Source organism: Anguilla rostrata, chromosome 9 (assembly GCF_018555375.3).
Source record: "Anguilla rostrata isolate EN2019 chromosome 9, ASM1855537v3, whole genome shotgun sequence".
NCBI classification, from domain to species: domain Eukaryota; kingdom Metazoa; phylum Chordata; class Actinopteri; order Anguilliformes; family Anguillidae; genus Anguilla; species Anguilla rostrata.
In genome coordinates, this window is record NC_057941.1 from 33,350,736 (window position 1) to 33,364,656 (window position 13,921).

Here is a 13,921-nt window from a genome sequence, read left to right on the forward strand (position 1 = left end):
AACAAAAATTAACTTTTAAGCTTTTTTAATGTTTCTTCCTCCACAAAGAACTTGTCACAGTATTGTCCGATTTTGTTCAGATTTTGACACCACCTGGTCACAGTGGATGTTTGCAAAATAACACATGCACACCCAAACTTTTCAATGCATTTAGCACTTTTATGAAAATGGGCTGTATATGCAGTCAGACTGCTGCTCCTGGCTCCACCGAGCCACACCTGAATGAAAATCAAATGTAAAATCAGATCTGATTATTTCTTGATTTGTTCTGCATTGATTTGGCCACTGTTAAACATCTTTTAGACAAGGCAGAGTCATTTGTCTGGGAATGAAATGGGCAAATAGCTGGAATGGCTGGCAATGCCAAGGTACAAGATATTGTTGCCATTCTCTTTGCACATGTATTCTTTTCCAACATCAAGCGTAGTATACTGAAGTGCTACATTTACTTCATATATTCAATTTGGTACAATTTGTATCAGTTGAACTTGTAAATTCTATTAGTTTCATGTTCTCCTGTGGTGAGTTGGCTTTCCATATTCACTCGTTAATGTATGCACCCTTGCTAGCAATGTAAATGTTCACATTGTCTGTAGATGTGTGGGGTTTGTAGCTAAGTGCTTACCTGCAGGTTCCTTAAGTTGGCAAATCATTCTGAAAGCTGCTGCTAAGAAAAATGACCAATGTGCGTGAAGCATTTGAAGTTTTTACTGCATTCATAAAAGTTCAGCAGCCATGTGATCCTGCAGGTTCTTTGTTTAAATTTCAACATGTAGTCTGCTGACAAGTATGTGTTCTTTGACTGAAAAATGATGGGTTTGTGGAAGTAAATCGCAGAGGTTCCAGCAGTACAAAGCATAGTTGCAAATATGGCATTGACTTGTAGTAGCCATTATAATACGGCAGGAGGCAGTATAGTACTAAATGAAATTTTGCTTTTGTCCAACCCGTCTATGGTCCAACCGAAAGGACCTGAATCCAAGAAAATGAGAGATTCAAAATGTTTTTTGAATCTTAGGGACGTCTGCTGATTAAATGTAAACATGAAACTAAAGCCCAGTCACTACACACAGCAGGTAGATTTGTATGGCATACCAGAGACGACAATAATAATAATAATAATAAAATTACTTCAATCTCAGAACTGGAGTAGAAACGTTTTAGATTAAAACTAAAATTAATTTTCTGGGAAGGCCTTTCACTGAATACCAGCGAAAGACCAGAAGAACAACTGGGCAGCATCACTGGCGCTCACATTCTGCACAGATATCCTCCCCCGATGAGGTAGAAGAGAGGGAATGTACAGTGGGCTGAGTATGTGAACCGTCTCCCTTGTGGGCACGGTTAATGTGCCGTAAATGCACCTTCCAGGCAGAAACAACTGATAAATCCAATCCATTGTTTTATTTTCTTAATGTGCAAAATGCATATAGCAAAGCATAGGAAAATATGGACAGAGGGTTGTTTGGTTTTTAATTATTCATTGTATAATTACCATGGCAGTGATGTTCCTTGTCGGCTTGTTTATTTTTTAGATGTGTTTAATTTATGGCCTTCCCATAACCGCTCACAATGTGAAGAGTTGACTACAACCTCTTCCTCGCGGAAGCACACTTACATATAAGCGGCGCGAGGAAAATTATATTTCAAATAACATTTTTATGGATTTGTGTTTCAGTTGTAAGGAGGGGCACTAAAAATCATTATTTCAGATAAGCGATGAATAAAAACACTGCGTGAAATTGCCTTGGCAGCGCGGAACGTTAATGGGTGAGTGAGTGGTGCTTCTTTAAATACTTAAATAGCAGCCAATTACACATTTCCTGGTAGCCTACTGTCAGCGTCTGGTTGCTTTATCTTCAAGTGGAAAATATTCCAACAGTACTGTGGTTTCATTGCCAGACCCTGTGAGTTCTGATAAACTGACCTTTGGTATTTCTGTAATTTACTCTTTCTGCATTATCACGCCCGTAAAAAACAAAAACAAACAAACAAACAAACAAAAAAAAAAAATAACTCTCAGATCCGCACTGGCGCATGTGTTTGGCTCAAATTACCCATGCTAACTGGTGTAAGATCGGGAACACGTATTTCAAGCATACGACCATTACATACTTTTTACACTAATTAAGTTTGCTGCATGTAGTCAAACTGCGTATCTTGTATACCAATTTGTGAATACATTATTATATGAAGGGTTAAATTGTAAACTAGGCTATAAAATCATTAATACTAGTGTATAACAAACATAACTATAATCAAAACGTGCTGTGGTCAACAGCGAGAGTTTTTATTGCACAGTCCAGATTCAAAACTTGATGTAAATTTGAGTCCCTTGAATTTGTTTTTGGATCAGCGTCTCATACGCCCCCGTGATTTTTTTTTTTTTTACCAGCACCGGGCAAGGAGCGAGTCATTTTACAGCTAGAGTTTACATCGCGTGCAGTTAATTGCTTGACTGGCTCGACATACGTTTGCCTGCAAGCGAGATAGTTTAACCTAAGCGCGCGGACGCAACTTCAACACACCACGCCATCCAAGCTATCCAGCAGCTGGGCCGAGTTTAGCTTGCGCTTCTTACAACTTCACAACGGAGTGTTCTGCACTTCACGACTGACAGCAACAGAGTGCTCACAGGAAGCTGTTTGGCAGTAAACTTTCAAGCGCATGAACTGCTAAAGAAGTACATTTTCATCCATTTTGAAAAAAAAGTATAAATTAAGAAAGTTGTTTAAAAATAGTAACTCTTGCAAGACGGGAAAGACATTGGAATTCTTCGCAATGGATTCTGCGGTGAAGTCTAAAGAGGAGACCAAAGGTTTGCGCAAGCAAAGCGGGTCCAGATCTCTGATTTTATCTACGGGGTCCCTACCGACAGCAGCGTGTTTTGTTCTGTCATTAAGTTCCATCGCGATTTGTTTTTTGACTAGTTTCAAAACGTCTCAGCTGGAACACAGACTTCATGCGCTGGAGATGGAGAAAAGATCCACGCTCCATCAGTCAGCCTCGGTCCTGATTGAGGAGGGAACGGTACCTGCGCTCCGGGACACAATTGAGAAGGTCGTTCAAGAGGTATGACCTCGTTAAGGCTACTCTAAGCATTATTATTGTGTACTTTTGTGAACGATACACTGTTTTTTGTGAACGATACACAATTTTAAACATAAGAAAAAAATTAGAAGTTAGAAGATAAGTGTTTTACCACTCCGAAAAATATCTCACACGTGAGCCTTTGCTTTATGGCAATAAAGGTTTGATACACTTGCATTAAAAAAAAAAATATATATATATATATATACTTTAAAACATTAAGTTGCATTTTATTGTCAGTGCCGTTTTAATGAGACATAATACACGTGTATGTATCGTTCTGCAACCTGTGTTATTAGCACTTATAATGATTATAGCCCTCAGAGAAAAAAATGGGAAAGACCTTCACACAGGTAGTTAGAAGGAAAATAAATGATTCGTGCGACATGCATTTTAGTAGCCTATTGGTATTTATGTAATCACTTTCTGTGTATACCACGCCGTATAGATAAAACAATGTTTTGTTTTGAACAATCGATCAATACAAAATTAGACGAGTGTAGAAATGTATTAAGGACTGATACGAATTATACATTTATGGTTTTATGCCAGGTAAGCTAATCAGAAATGAGAAATTACATTTATACGATTCTTACACAGTGTACTGAAAGGAATCTGATTATTTTTAACGTTGCAATAAAAGGTGGTCATGAGTATACACTGTTTTATTTATGTAAAAGTACTTAGCTTCCTTTCGAAATAGTTTGATTGGTCAGGTTTCAACGTGCAAGCTGCCTGGCGCGTGGGAATGACGCCCTTGCGGAGTTCCAAGGGCGACAATCGAGAACTTAAGTGGTACAAAGCGTTCAAATTGGTCAATCAAGGAAAAGCTTTATGACTGTATGTATGACAGACTGAGTTGAGGCTGCATGCGTGAACGTGAATTTCCATCGTTAGACTTTCCGTTATGCTGCGTTCAAAACTTTTAACGCTTTACCTTCTTCCCGTGCAGAGGATTGCTCAGACCATACCGAAACTGCGCATGACGAGGGAAGTGGAGCAGGAGTGCGCTTGTCCGCCAGGTGAGTCCAGTCTGAAGCGATGTTCTAGCTGTGATGCTCTGTATGGTTAAATTGTGACCCCATGTGTGTTGTGTTTTTGCGTAAAACTATTGAATTGAATTACATTTCTGGAAGCAGTGTTTATTATGCCCGTCAGATGTCATGGTTATGCACTTGTCAAATTGTTGTGGTCAGAATTACAAATAAAAAAATAATAATTTTTTTTTGTTGTTAATTTGAACAAAGAAACAAACAATCTAAGAAACAGCCCCCAGTTACTTATCATTTAAATCAAAATCCAAATTATTATCCAATCAATTTAAAGAAAAAAAAAAAAACACTATATAAACAGTATAAACCTACAAAACTCATTATTTTAAGTTTAATTTTTGTTCTTTCATGCATTTGTTGAAAGAATGGTTTACCTTTACCTGGAATGCGCTGACTTACCCAAAGGCCATCGAGTGATCTGTTCATGTATGGCCATCCTCAAGGTTTTTTAAGGGGCTAGCTGTATCCAGTATGTAGAACTGTGGTTGAAGGACAATACAATTCAGGGGCTTCATTCAGTTGATCCACAGAGCACTTTTCCCTATTTCTAATTAACTGGAATTTTGTCACTGTTTCTGTCTTGTGCTCAGAGATTTTGCGTTTGGTTTAGTTAGTAAAACAAGAACATTTCAGATGATATTCCTATCTGAGCAGCTTTAGTATGTTTTGTACCATATAAGTAATAGTGAATCTTGCTGTTGTTCTGAGGGGCTACTCTGTCAGTCAGGGAGTCAATTAATAAAGTCAGTCATTAATCAAAATTAAGGATAAAGCTTGCAGCAGGACAATTCAGTCTTGGCCTAGGCTGTGATATTTTCACATGAGTGGGCTGGGATGTGGGGTCGTGATTAGCACTATGGGTTTAGCTACGTGCCATGCAGTGTTTTCCCCCAGCTGTGCAAATGGGTCACTGACTTTGTAAATAGTTTGAGAGATGGTCTTTGATGGAGGGATTGTTTTCCATTTTTGAAGTGCTGGGGTTTGCATGTTTCCCTCCACCCCTCCACACCCCACTGTGCGGAATATCTTAGGAAAAATGATACACTTAGTGTGAGCTTGAGGGCCTGCTCGTTATTCTTTTCAAGTACCATTTCAGAACCTTGAATACCTGTTTTTTTTTTTTCATTAACTGCTGGAGGAGATGTATACCTGATTGTCCAGAGTGTGAATGTGATTGTTTTTCTTTGCTTTGCATGTGAATCGTAGAGCTTGCTTTTGAATGCGTTGCACATCGATAGGTTTGGCGTCCCCTGGTGGACACTGCCAGTGTCACACTAATAGGGAAAGTATTTGTGTAGGGGAAGCTGCCTGACACCTCCTTAACCTGCTTGCTTCATGGTTTATATGCCTTGCATTATCTCTTCAAAGAAAGGTGATGTCACTTTCTCAAGAACATGGAGTATGTAAGTCTTTTGATGGGGCATATGGAATATGGATATGGAAATAAGGGAGTGGGCACATATATCTGCTCGATTGCATTGCCTCCTGGGAAGGTTGGGTCTGAGTCAAAACGTGCCATCTGTGGAGACTTGGGAGGAGGCAAGTGTAACCCTGCCTTGTGTTTTTTAACCCTTTGAAGAGTGTTTGTTGGAATTTTATTTATTTACTTCATTTTTTCAAAATTCTTAGTCAGTGTTGTAGAATTCCATTGCTTTCAATTACCAGTAGTGATTGTTACATCAGCATTAGAATGTTCAGTGGAAGACATTCTAATCACACGTGTGTGCTCACACCTGACAGCGTTAATTAACTTGTGATAACCACGGCTGCCACAGTACGTGCTCTTTAAAGAGCATGCGTTGCGGTGCGGGAGACCCTATTGATAGTGATGGAATGCGACTGCGTGTTGTTTTTTTATCACTCCCTGAAGATTGGCTGCTGATGTGGATGACACATTTGTGCCGCCAGCAGAAAATGCTCAACGCATTAGGCCAAGGAAGCACTCGCATGTGGAACTCGTAAAGACAAACGTTTGTGGCATAGGTTCTTATTTATTTATTTATTTAATTATTTATTTATTACATGCTTTGCAGCATGGCTTTCTGGTCTGCAGGGACTATTTGATGTTCTTTTCAGCATTTGTTATTTCTGATCAATTTAAAAAGTTCATGGCTACAATAATTGAAGGTGCCATAAATTAGCACACTTCAGTATGTGTGCTTTGGCTTCAGTTGCTTTGTATAGATTATTTAGAAATTTGCACTCAGAGTTATTGGTTAGCCTCAGCTAATGAAACTCAGAGAACTTTAGTTTTTATTTTGAAAGTGTTGCTTAATAATGGCTTGTTGAAAAAAAGGGCCGCACTTTGCATAATCTGATTTTATTTTTGTCAGAACGTCTCAGCACAGACGCGTTTCAGCGCAGTGCCCTTTTCAAGCACACTGAAGAAGGCACTGCGCCGAAACGCATCTGTACTGAGATTTTCTGACAAAAATAAAATGAGATCATGCAAAGTGCGGCCCCTTTTTTCAACTTTATTGATTTACACTTTTTGGTCCGGCACTCTGAAAGTTTCAAACTAATTTTGGGAGTGAAGCCCGTTTTCTGTTTTTGCATTAATAATGGCTTGTGCATTTTATTATTATTATTATTATTATTATAATTATTAATAAAACATAATAATAATAATAATAATAATAATAATAATGCAGACAGAGGAATACACATTACAATAATGGGTAATGAAGGGGTTGAGGTTGGTACAAATCTGCTGTGGTACCCAGAATTGCTTGTGCAAAGCCCAACTACTTCTGTCATTACAATGTAACTGACTGGGGCTCTCTGTCTGTATTGAAAGGTTCCTATGAAAATAATCAGTGGGGAATGTTCATTTTGTGATTTGGGAATAGAGGCAGGACTAACATCTCTTCTGGGGAAGGGTTGACGGTTGACCTCTCTGTAACTCACTGTGCTTGTGTCGCTGGTCAGGTCGCGGGTTGGCGTGAGTTATGTGTCTGCCGTCTCTGAGGTACTCGCTGAAAAGAGATGACCAATCTCCAGCTCTGGAAGTTTCCACGCTTGCCGAGTATGCGGTTGGATTTGTTGGATTTTTGGTGGAACTGTACATAATTTCATTCAAATATACAAATTTGATTGGCAGAACTTCCTAAAATGGTACTTAATCTATACTTAAAGCCAGTGAACACTCTTAGAGCCATAATGAGGTGGTGAAATTGGAATGGAACCACCTGTGTAATAAGAGGTTGTTGGTTTTAGTCCCAGATGAGGTTCCACCCTTGTCTGTACCCTGTTGACTGTGGTCCTTAAGCTGACTCACTTCAGCACATTTGAAGGGGTGTCTGTAAGTCGCCCCGGCTGTCTTCTGCTGACAGAGTTTCGGATGTTGTTTGTTTACTGAGAAGAAGAGACCTCTCAAAGAGCTTTCCGGACTTTTCTACCACCGGTCAGCAGCGCTTTTTTGGAGATGCATGTCAGCGGTTTTTACGGCTTCCCTGGACAGATGGGGAACTGTTTGTGGGAGACGTGGAGGTGGAACTGGGGCTCTGTGTTTTGTCAGCGTCCTCGAGCGACCCCAGATCCGGGGTCAGCTGGGGTCAAGATACGGACTGAGTCATGCACTTTGCGTTATTTTGACCAATTGACCTCTCCCAGGCTTGACCCCTCCGACCACCTTTCTTGAACCGTTGGTTTATGGGTGAAGGGTAGGTAAACGTAATTTTAAGTGCCCTGAACTAGGGGACAACCTCCTGCATTAGCGAAACTAAGCCATTGGCCCTAAGTGACTCTCAGGAATCCCTAAGACAGCTAGAGGAGATCGATTCATGTGTAGCTTATGCTGCTGTCACTGTTGGAGCTCGATAGACCAAAGAGGGTCACTGGTGAGTGGTGATGTGTAGATGTCCCGACACTGCTGGGTTCCCATCCCTCTCTGCATCCATTTTGAATCCTAACTTTGTCAGCCCAATTACGTGCTGCCCTGGGGGGCCTGTCGGCAACAGTTGGCCTTGACAATGTCTGAATGTGATACCTGACCCTGGCATGCGGTGAAGGTTTTGGCCTTATAGCATGGCGGGGGGCAGTTCAGAGGTGGTCCGCAAACACCATGGCTTCCGTTGTCCTGTTTAGTTCTGCCACCTGTCATTCCCATTGCTGTCCTCGCTGCATTAGAACCCTGTGAAGAAAACCAGCATGGGGTGGGTTATTTTAGAGGGCATAAATATCCCCCCCCCCCCAAAAAAAAAAAAAACTGTCAACTGGCTGAATACTTACCACTTTCAGGCCTGCACCTTTCAAGTGTTAGCAATTAATGCACCCTCCCCTCCTACGCCATCTGCATTCAGTCCAATGAGGCCAGCTGGACAGAGACCAGTTTGGAGCGGAAACTGAACCGCTAACGTAGACTGCATGTGTGGCTGGGCGCTTGAACTGTGTTTCCACGCCGACGCCTCACTCATTGGTCAGCTCCACCTGGGGCATTCCGCAGCAGAGAACTGTTGTTCCTGTCTGAAAGTGCGGTGGCCAATCCTGGAGCATTGGCCAGTGGATTGTTCTGGAAACTCCGAACCTCAGAGCAGTCTAATAAAAGCAGCTGTTTTTCTTCAATAATATTCCAGGAAATATTCTTATCAATGCATCTGCCCAGAAACACACAGGTAGCATTGTTTTTCTTCAGACATTATCATTAATAGATAGGCTCTGCTATAAATAAAATTTTGGCCTGAATGCCAGTTTTGCGTGTAATTAGCATCATTTTGGTTTATTAAACCATGAATAAAGTTAACAAATAAATAAATAAAAGTAAACATCATAATTTCCTTGCAAATAAGATTTGTGGTTGCTCTCTCTAGAACTAAAATGAAAAAGTAACTAAACAGATAGAAAATAAATTACTTGGCCCAAACCTTTCAAAATGTATTTCTTAGAAAACACCAACAATAAAGCACTTTTTTTTCTTTTCATTTTTATTGAACGTTTGGCGATGCCTCTACAAATGATCCTCATTACATCGTCAATGATGTTTGGAAATTCTGGAGGGCAGGCTACAGGGACATTAGACATGGGCAGAGGTGCAGCAGGGCCACGGACCGTGGGTGGTCAGGGGTCAAAGGTCGTGACATTCATCAGATATGAGTCAGCGGGCGTGGAACTCCGAAGACGAGAGAGAGAGACGTTTTCCATGCTGTTTATGCTCAGGAGGGAGGTATGGGGAAGATAAGGAAAAAAGCAGCGTGATTAAGTGATCATTTCAGTGTCCAGTGATGGCAGCGGTGTAGCAGATAAGACAGGCTGAGGACCTGTAAACATGATCTGAGACCTTAGCCTATTTGTTTGCGATAAACAATCTGGCAGGTTATAGTAAGTGCCACCTGCCAGCACCTTGGCCAGTTCTCTGTTTTAGTTCAGTTTGTCCTGTGTGTGGTTTACCTTTATGCATTTTGCATCAAATGTATTTCATTGAAGGACTGGGTTTGACTTTAGAGACAGTTTTGTTTGATTACAAAATTTGATTGTAATTAATGTTTGAGAGAAATCGGTCACTGGCGGTTAAGCCCAGCTTAAAGTGGAACACTTGTCCTTTGTGAAGTGTACGCAGTATGTATGCAGGATAATTATCGAATAAATGTATGTTGTCCACCTCCTGTCTCCTCGGCCTCCGCTGTTGCAGATAGACCCTTTTCCAAGAGCCTTGTGCGTATTTTCAGATAAGAAAGATAGGAAAAATAAACATGTGTATTGTGTTAAATAGAGGTAGAGGCAGGGATGCCAGATACATTGATAAGAGTAAACTGTGCATTTATATAACGGAAAATCCTTGCTGTCATGTGCATTTATTTTACCCATGTTTTCAGCTGGTGCTCGGTCGCTGTGTCATGTGCTGTTCTGCTGTTTGTCTTCCTGTTTTTCTTATGGCTTCTCCGATGAGAGGTTCTCAATGCGCGCTGTCAACATGGCCTCTCTGAACGTAGAACTGGGGATTTTAGTCCCCTCTTACACCTGCGCCGTTGTTTTCGTGCACGTTCAAAAAGTGCATGCTGTAAATAATTGTTTATGATACATGATGCTGATTTTAATAGGACTTGTCTCTGTGAGTGTTTGGGGCACTGGGGGGCACGCTCACAGCCAGAGGTTGCACATGGTTTCAATACGGCGGTTCAGTATGGACTCCAACCTCAGCCCCCCAATGGCTGACCGCAGGGTAATTTCAGACCCCCCCCCCCCCAAAGCCACTAAACACAGCACTACAATGCAGGTGCTGGTCCACCCCCCCCCCCCGAAAACTGTGGCAAAGGATTCAAGTCTGTGTTCCAGAAAACGGTCCGTCTTTCTTTCCAGTCCAAAGCATTTCGGAGCCTAAAGCCAGTTCTATTCCCCACTGGTGTGTCCCGCTTGCTGTTTGGGTTCATTTGTGAACCTTTTTTCTGTTCCTTTTAGCTCTCGATTTTGTAGGGGTCTGTGAAGTAGAGAGAGGGTATTTAAAGAAGCGTTTAACCCTTATTGAATCACTCCTGCTCTAGAGTGGCAGACTGATATTCTGGAAGAGAGTCTGTTCTTCCAGTGTGGTGTTTGATTTCAACTTCCCCTTAACGTCCACTCTGAAAAACGACATCTAGTATGTTTTATGATTTTACATTAAATATTATGTCTTTTATGAATGTAGATGAAATCGTATGCCTTTTATGATGCAAGATTCAGGCGGAATCTTGTATTAAAAAGTAAAAGGGGCTGCTTAGTCTGTTATTAGTTAACTGCCTCAATTTTCATTGCTTGGTGTAGTGGGCCTGGCAGTTTAATGGTTTTTTGCTTGTAGCTTTCAGACTCGGATCTCTCCTTCTGCTCAGTAGGCTGATTCTAGCTACGGGAAAAAACTGTGGTGAGCAAAAGGAAGTGATGCAACATATGCAGGCTTTTCATGGACCCCAATGTGGGTGGAGCTTATTATCTGTGACTCACCGATCTGAGCAAATCATGGTGTTTTGCCGGGGAGAGAAAATATAATACATTTAAACTCCAAAATGTTGAATTTGTGAAGGCGCAAATGAGGTTGCACAATACCCTCCGCTCATTGAAAGCATGTGTTTGCCTGATCTCTGAAAGGCTCTTGGCTTGGATACAGCCCTGCTGTAAAATCTGTCTTCAGCAAAGTAGCATTTTAGGGTTTGAGAGGAGTATGTGAACAATTATGGAGTGTTGTGCGCCATTGTCAGAAGTCACAGTTGATGAACTGAGCAGCCTGTATACTAGGAGAGAAAGAAAGAAGAGGATCTGTGTGGTGTCAAAGAGAGGGAGACAGTGTTGTGTGTCCGATCCAACTTTAACTGTTTAGTATCAATAATTCAGCTCTTTATAGTAGCGTGTGAAAGTCAGTACTCTGTGTTGTGTCTAATAAATTCTCTACCCCTCTGCTAGAAGAGTTATTGCTATGTAAATATCATAGAGTGGAGGGTATGGCAGAATAAAACCCAGAAAATATGGAGGGTCAGACATCCCAATTTCTTCCCTCTCCACTGCTCTGCCCCTGGGCACGGTGCTTGTTTGGCATGTCCTCCGCAACACTCACATTGGGTTTTTTGGTTTCAAGCCCTTATGGTCTTCAGTGAAGTTGTCCGCCTTCCACACAAGTTGTCAGCAGGATCCTTCAGCAGAAATAGCCTGTGGAAGACCCTGAACATTTCCTGGTCAAATAAAGAAAGCAAAGATCTTCTTGGCCGGGCAGATTGCTGTAAGACATGGGTATGGTGACCAAGTGAGTTGGATCAGACATGCAGCGAGAGAAGAGACAATCTCACTAAACTGGCTGCCCTCTTGCCTGCAGAGGAAAGGTGCAAGAGAAGCCTACAAGAACTACAAACATGAAAACATGGTGCAGGGCAGTGGAGCATGAACTTATATTACTGGCATTATGAGACACTCTTATCCAGAGCGACTTACACAAACTTTTACTTAGCATGTACACTGCATCCATTTAGTTGAATATATACTGAAGCAGAGCAGGGTAAGTACCTTTCTCAAGGGTACTTACCCTGTGTTTTACCCAGGAATCGAACCCGTGACCTTTAGATTACAAGACCACTTCCCTAACCTTTATACTACAATAAATTGCTGCCCAAAAACTCTTCACCCAGGGGGTGCACAGTGAAAAGACAAAGTTGAGCAAATGGCACCAATAGTGGAGAGTCTTTGGTGATGAGTGATGGAGTGACTGACCAATGAGACCACTGTCCATGTACATGCAGATTCAAATTTGAATCTGTCCCATGGAATCAGCAAGGTGGGGGTTCTGTTTCTGGGTGTGTCAGAGCATACGTTTAGGTTTGGGGAAAGACAGGGAAACATGTCACCCTGTATTTTTATATGAATTAATCGCAAATTTCACCGCTAGTATGCTTTGAGATTTGACATTTGACTGCGTGAGACTAGGTGGTCCAGCAGTGTCTCCCCCAAAGTCGGAATGAAACCCACACCTGTGTGTCAGAGTAAGCCAGGTTGCTCAAATTCTTTTAATAAAGCAGAGCAGAGATTCTGCCTCCAGGTGGGCTGGTCACTGATATGCTGGAGGTGTTAGCGAGGTATCAGCATGAAACGCGAGAGGCACTTTAAACGTACGGACCGTATTAAATTACATTTTCACTTGTTAAACATTAAAACGCAAGCTGATGCTCTGGGACCCCCTCTCACCAGCACTGCTGAGGGTCCTGGACTCATTCCGGATGATTCTGTACATCTGGAGCTCGTGGGTTCCGTAGGCTCATTTAATCTGGGCGTTTTGGAAGTGTTGAGTTCAAAGATGTGGTCTGATCTCCCAGTGCGTCGCTCCTGGATGTAGGTGTGAATGTGTTTGTGCAGACAGACCACAGCCTGGGGTTTGAGGGCTCATTGTGATCCTGCAGGCATCGGGGTCCACTTAGACAGGTTTTATGAGCTTTACTCATACCTCCAGCCCCGTGCCGTTGGATTGCTTTCATGCACGGTGGTTCATATTTCATATGCTCAAAAATTAGGAATGTGAGTATGGGCATTGTAGGTTGTCACATTGGTTGGGATGTCTCCTTGGCAATTTTCCATTACCAAATTAGGAAACCTAATTTGTAGGAGGAAGTTTGCAATGTTGGAGTAACAGGTGGATTATTTATTTATTTATTTATTTATTTTAGTTTTGATTAATACCCACAGCTCATGATGAGGGAGAGTGGAGATTGCCATTGGCTTTTACTCACGGACGACGAGCGTTTGAGGAGCACGAGTGGTGCTCGTTAGTAGGCAGCTAATGCGCGAAGGTGGTTTCGCCTGTGGGTCTGGACGTTCGTGCCTGTGGTATATTGTCATTGTTCATTTTAATTAGACTAATGTTTTTGGAGACTGCAATGTTTAGAGATCTGTGTGATCAAATTTTAATTAAAGAAAAAAATGTAAAAATAAATGTTTGTGATTTCTGGTTTTGGCTGTTAACAGCTGTCAGTAATCACGTGCATATGAAGAATTATGCCCATGCGAACTATCAATCAATGTCTGACGCTTTGGTTAATTACAGAATTCACTCTGTCGAGTTGGCACGTGGCTGTACAGATTTAATGTGGATGAAAGCCATACATGCTGGCCTCTGACTGCTTTGCGGTTGATTGAGCAGGCCAGGCGGTGATGTGTGAGTTACTGCTGTTAAATTGAAGCTCCATGTTTTTGGGTGTGGCTGGATCACATTGCCATGTGCCTATCCTCTTTATAGGAGGACGAGAAGGCTTGCAAACACACATTACATTACATTTATTTGGCATACGCTTTTATCCAAAGCAATGTACAATAATTGCATACCGAAGGTCATT

The 13,921-nt window shown here is 41.7% G+C and overlaps 1 protein-coding gene across 1 annotated transcript in view; it reads left to right on the plus strand.

Moving 5' to 3' along the window:
- The first annotated feature begins 2,394 nt into the window (after positions 1 to 2,394).
- The window catches only part of LOC135263629 (collagen alpha-1(XXIII) chain-like), a 110,538-nt gene continuing 99,011 nt past the window's right edge, over positions 2,395 to 13,921 (plus strand). The window contains exons 1-2 of the mRNA XM_064351900.1: positions 2,395 to 3,072; positions 4,043 to 4,112. Of these exons, the coding sequence (XP_064207970.1) occupies positions 2,782 to 3,072; positions 4,043 to 4,112 (361 nt within the window). The 5' untranslated portion in view covers positions 2,395 to 2,781. The remainder of the gene's footprint in view (positions 3,073 to 4,042; positions 4,113 to 13,921) is intronic.